The sequence below is a fragment of the Salvelinus sp. IW2-2015 genome, linkage group LG31, assembly GCF_002910315.2.
Source record: "Salvelinus sp. IW2-2015 linkage group LG31, ASM291031v2, whole genome shotgun sequence".
NCBI classification, from domain to species: domain Eukaryota; kingdom Metazoa; phylum Chordata; class Actinopteri; order Salmoniformes; family Salmonidae; genus Salvelinus; species Salvelinus sp. IW2-2015.
This window is the reverse complement of record NC_036870.1, coordinates 13,579,755-13,585,754: the sequence shown is the minus strand read 5'-3', so window position 1 is coordinate 13,585,754 and position 6,000 is coordinate 13,579,755. Positions and strand designations below refer to the sequence as shown.

The 6,000-nt window shown below is 45.4% G+C and overlaps 1 protein-coding gene across 4 annotated transcripts in view; it reads right to left on the bottom strand.

Moving 5' to 3' along the window:
* The window catches only part of LOC111955710 (A-kinase anchor protein 9), a 134,190-nt gene that overhangs the window by 25,947 nt on the left and 102,243 nt on the right, over positions 1-6,000 (bottom strand). For all 4 annotated transcript variants that reach the window (XM_070436462.1, XM_023975991.2, XM_070436464.1 and 1 more), the window contains one exon: positions 51-218. In XM_070436462.1, the coding sequence (XP_070292563.1) occupies positions 51-218 (168 nt within the window). The remainder of the gene's footprint in view (positions 1-50; positions 219-6,000) is intronic.

Here is a 6,000-nt window from a genome sequence, read left to right as displayed (position 1 = left end):
TCTTCCTCCCCGTCTCTCTCCATCCCTCCCCCTCCCTTCGTCTCTCTCACCGTCTCTGTGCTGGCCAGCAGAGCCTGCTCCAGCTCGCGGATGCGGCCCTCCAGCTTGTCGATCTCCTCGTTGCGCTCGCCCGCCTCGCGCTGCAGCTGCTCAGACGCCAGTAGCAGCTCGCTGCACCAGTCCGCCTTCTCCCTCAGCTGCTGGGTCAGCTGATCCACCTGGGAGAGGATAGGGATGAGGAGGAGAAAGGAGCGGGAGGAGAGAAGGAGGGAAAGAGGGATTTTCAGTGAGGATTGTACAGTCTGTAGCTTCAATGTATCAATGTGGCTAGCTAGTAGCAACACAACACAGTAACTGGGAGGTCAGCTGATCCACCTGCCGTTTGGAAGAGAGGGAGGGAAAGAGGGGGTAGTAGGGCTGGGAATTGCCAGGGACCTCACGGTACAATATTATCACGATACTTAGGTGCAATTCTTGTGATTCCATTTGTATTGCTATTCGATACTGCAATCTAATTGCAATTTGATGTTCCAAACTTATTGCTCAAAGACCGCATGAGAAAATTTTGATTGGTCATGGAAATAAAAGTGCTGGAACCATGTTGGCTCACTATTTAGAAAGAATCTATGGAGAAGAAGCTATAGGATGAAAAATACAAGAGTTTTGGCGCAAGTAGAGCCAAATAGCACTAGCTAATGCTAAGTAGCATTGGTGGTATTTTACAAATCGATACTTGGAGTCAAAGTATTGATATAATATTGTCCAAAATTTTTACTGCGATAATTAAATGTACCGATTTCCCCCCCCCCATCACTAGGGAGTAGAGGGAATGAGGAGAGCTTCAGCGAGGATGGCAAAGAAAGTCTACCTGTCATTTGCCTTTTGGTAGGCCGTCATTGTAAATAAGAATTTGTTCTTAACTGACTTGCCTAGTTAAATAAAGGTTAAATATATATGTTTAATTATGCAGAATGGATGATATGCTTCAATATTTCAGTATACGTTAGCTACTAGCAATAGCTGTTAGATTTGCTGAGCCACCTGCCGTGTGGGAGAGGGGAGGAGCAGAGGGGAGGAGCAGAAGGGAAGGAGAAACAAGGATGGTTATGCTATGGTGCGGCTGAACAAAGGCAGTATTAATGTAAGCGGGAGCAATTCTATGAGGTCAGAGGATCCACACCTGCTACATGGTAGAGAAAGGGAGAAAAATAGGGAAAGATGAGAGTAAGGGGGGAAGATGGAGGGAGAGGTGGGATTTTAATGCAGCTAATGATATTTATTAGAATAGCCTTTTCAATGATGCTAGCAGCACTAATAGCTGGGAGGGCAGCGGATCCACCTGCTATGGTGGACAGAGGAATATTTAAAGGGACAAAAAGGAGAAAGAGAGCAGAGGAAGGGTTAGTGAGGGGATCTAACGTGGTTTACAATGACAGGTTGCTACCATGCAACTGATGGAGTTTCGCTAATGAGAGAGAGGCTGTTTCAATGCAACTAATAGCAATACCTGGGAGGTCAGCTGATCCACCTGCCATAGGAGAGGCGAAGAGAGGGAGAGAGGAGGAAAGAGGAAGAGGAGGAAACAGAGGGAGAGAGAATGGCCTTTAATGAGCATAGCAGTGACTAATAGGAGAAGGTGGAGGGAGAAGGAATAGCGCTAAGATTATGATAGCAAAACAGAGAGGACTGTAGGGAGATGGAGAAGAGGAGAAAACAGAGAGGGAATGGAGAGAGATGAGGAAGAGGAGGAAACAGAGGGAGAGAGAATGGCCTTTAATGAGCATAGCAGTGACTAATAGGAGAAGGTGGAGGGAGAAGGAATAGCGCTAAGATTATGATAGCAGAGAAAGGCTGCTGTGATAAAGCTAAATGCATTTAGCTTAGCAAAAACAGGCCACTGCAGTATCTACAATGATGTTTAAAAGAGACAACTATAATTCAATTCAACTAACTCTGAGTGACTTTTAGTGAAACGTTTCCACAACACATGCCACTATAATACAGCTGAAGACTCCGAACACAAACAGCAGCATGGTAACTAATGTAAAACACAGCTGATGGCAACAGCAAGCAGAGCCACTGCCACAGCATGTCAAAGAGACGTGGAGCTATGATAATGACTTTTAGCAGAAACAAGCCACAACAACTCAATTGACGTACAATAAACCAGAGACAAGCAGTATGTCACAGCTGTTATGATAGCAGATGCCATTATAATGCAAAGACAGACCTCCATGGTCAAGATTACGATGATGCTCAGCAGAAATATCGTAATGTAATATCTAATGATATTTACTTGAGGAAGGTAGCTACAACACGGTGTGAGAGTAACCACGCCATGAACTCAAAATATACGCAAAATATATTAAGTGTTTAGTGACACAGACAAAACCACTTAAAACCTATTATGTCCAATAAAATATTCAATTAAAAAGCCTTAAATACTACAGTTCTACAAAATGCATTACAATCACATAATATCCACAACCCCCTTACAGTTCAATTTAAATCACCATGGTGATGATAGACAAATTTTATTTTATTTATTTCACCTTTATTTAACCAGGTAGGCAAGTTCTCATTTACAATTGCGACCTGGCCAAGATAAAGCAAAGCACAGAGTTACACATGGAGTAAAACAAACATACAATCAATAATACAGTAGAAAAATAAGTCTATATACAATGTGAGCAAATGAGGTGAGATAAGGGAGGTAAAAGCAAAAAAAGGCCATGGTGGCGAAGTCAATACAATATAGCAAGTAAAACACTGGAATGGTAGATTTGCAGTGGAAGAATGTGTAAAGTAGAAATATAAATATTGGGGTGCAAAGGAGCAAAATAAATAAATAAATAAATACAGTAGGGGAAGATGTAGTTGTTTGGGCTGAATTATAGATGGGCTATGTACAGGTGCAGTAATCTGTGAGCTGCTCTGACAGCTGGTGCTGAAAGCTAGTGAGGGAGTTGTGTTTCCAGCTTCAGAGATTCTTGTAGTTCGTTCCAGTCATTGGCAGCAGAGAACTGGAAGGAGAGGCGGCCAAAGGAGGAATTGGCTTTGGGGGTGACCAGAGAGATATACCTGCTGGAGCGCATGCTACAGGTGGGTGCTGCTATGGTGACCAGCGAGCTGAGATAAGGGGGGACTTTACCTAGCAGGGTCTTGTAGAGGACCTGGAGCCAGTGGGTTTGGCGACGAGAGTGAAGCGAGGGCCAGCCAACGAGAGCGTACAGGTCGCAGTGGTGGGTAGTATATGGGGCTTTGGTGACAAAACGGATGGCACTGTGATAGACTGCATCCAATTTATTGAGTAGGGTATTGGAGGCTATTTTGTAAATGACATCGCCGAAGTCAAGGATCGGTAGGATGGTCAGTTTTACGAGGGTATCTTTGGCAGCATGAGTGAAGGATGCTTTGTTGCAAAATAGGAAGCCAAGTATAGATTTAACTTTGGATTGGAGATGTTTGATTTGAGTCTGGAAGGAGAGTTTACAGTCTAACCAGACACCTAGTTATTTGTAGCTGTCCACATATTCTAAGTCAGAACCGTCCAGAGTAGTGATGCTGGCTGGGTGGGCAGGTGCAGGCAGCGATCGGATGAAGAGCATGCATTTAGTTTTACTTGTATTTAAGAGCAGTTGGAGGCCACGGAAGGAGAGTTGTATGGCATTGAAGCTCGTCTGGAGGGTTGTTAACACAGTGTCCAAAGAAGGGCCAGAAGTATACAGAATGGTGTCGTCTGCGTAGAGGTGGATCAGAGACTCACCAGCAGCAAGAGCGACATCATTGATGTATACAGAGAAGAGTCGGCCCAAGAATTGAACCCTGTGGCACCCCAATAGAGACTGCCAGAGGCCCGGACAAAAGGCCCTCCGATTTGACACACTGAACTCTATCAGAGAAGTAGTTGGTGAACCAGGCGAGGCAATCATTTGAGAAACCAAGGCTATCGAGTCTGCCGAAGAGGATGTGGTGATTGACAGAGTCGAAAGCCTTGGCCAGGTCAATGAATATGGCTGCACAGTATTGTTTCTTATCGATGGCGGTTAAGATATCGATTAGGACCTTGAGCGTGGCTGAGGTGCACCCATGACCAGCTCTGAAACCAGATTGCATAGCGGAGAAGGTGCAGTGGGATTCGAAATGGTCGGTAATCTGTTTGTTGACTTGGCTTTCGAAGACCTTAGAAAGGCAGGGTAGGATAGATATAGGTCTGTAGCAGTTTGGGTCAAGAGTGCCCCCCCCCCCCTTTGAAGAGGGGGATGACCGCAGCTGCTTTCCAATCTTTGGGAATCTCAGACGACACGAAAGAGAGGTTGAACAGGCTAGTAATAGGGGTTGCAACAATTTCGGCAGATAATTTTAGAAAGGGTCCAGATTGTCTAGCCCGGCTGATTTGTAGGGGTCCAGATTTTTCAGCTCTTTCAGAACATCAGCTGATTGGATTTGGGAGAAGGAGAAATGGGGAAGGCTTGGGCGAGTTGCTGTGGGGGGTGTAGTGCTGTTGACCGGAGTAGGGGTAGCCAGGTGGAAAGCATGGCCAGCCGTAGAAAAATGCTTATTGAAATTCTCAATTATAGTGGATTTATCGGTGGTGACAGAGTTTCCTATCCTCAGTGCAGTGGGCAGCTAGGAGTAGGTGTTCTTATTCTCCATGTCCCAGAACCTTTTTGAGTTTGTGTTGCAGGAAGCAAATTTCTGCTTGAAAAAGCTCGCCTTGGCTTTTCTAACTGCCTGTGTATATTGGTTTCTAACGTCGCTGAAAAGTTGTATATCACGGGGGCTGTTCGATGCTAATGCAGAACGCCATAGGATGTTTTTGTGTTGGTTAAGGGCAGTCAGAGAACCAAGGGCTGTATCTGTTCCTGGTTCTACATTTCTTGAATGGGGCATGCTTATTTAAGATGGTGAGGAAGGCATTTAAAAAAAATAACCAGGCATCCTCTACTGACGGGATGAGGTCAATATCCTTCCAGGATAGCCAGGTCGATTAGAAAGGCCTGCTCGCTGAAGTGTTTCAGGGAGCGTTTGATAGTGATGAGTGGAGGTCGTTTGACCGCTGACCAATTACGGATACAGGCAGTGAGGCAGTGATCGCTGAGATCTTGGTTGAAAACAGCAGAGGTGTATTTAGAGGGCAAGTTGGTTAGGATGATATCTATGAGGGTGCCCATGTTTACAGCACTGGGGTTGTACCTGGTAGGTTCATTGATAATTTGTGTGAGATTGAGGGCATCAAGCTTAGATTGTAGGATGGCCGGGGTGTTAAGCATGTCACAGTTTAGGTCACCTAGCAGCACGAGCTCTGAAGATAGATGGGGGGCAAACAGTTCACATATGGTGTCCAGAGCACAGCTGGGGGCAGAGGGTGGTCTATAGCAGGCGGCAACGGTGAGAGACTTGTTTTTAGAGAGGTGGATTTTTAAAAGTATTGTTTGGGTACAGACCTGGATAGTAGGACAGAACTCTGCAGGCTATCTCTGCAGTAGATTGCAACACCGGCCCCTTTGGCCGTTCTATCTTGTCTGAAAATGTGACGGTGGTTAGGGTTGGAGATTTCAGAGTTTTTGGTGGTCTTCCTAAGCCAGGATTCAGACACGGCTAGGACATCCGGGTTGGCAGAGTGTGCTAAAGCAGTGAATAAAACAAACTTAGGGAGGAGGCTTCTAATGTTAACATGCATGAAACCAAGGCTATTGCGGTTACAGAAGTCATCAAAAGAGAGCGCCTGGGGAATAGGAGTGGAGCTAGGCACTGCAGGGCCTGGATTCACCTCTACATCACCAGAGGAACAGAGGAGTAGGATAAGGGTACGGCTAAAAGCTATGAGAATTGGTCGTCTAGGACAGAGCGTAAAAGGAGCAGGTTTCTGGGGGCGATAAAATAGCTTCAAGGTATAATGTACAGACAAAGGTATGGTAGGATGTGAATACAGTGGAGGTAAACCTAGGCATTGAGTGATGATGAGAGAGATATTGTCTCTAGAAACATCATTGAAAC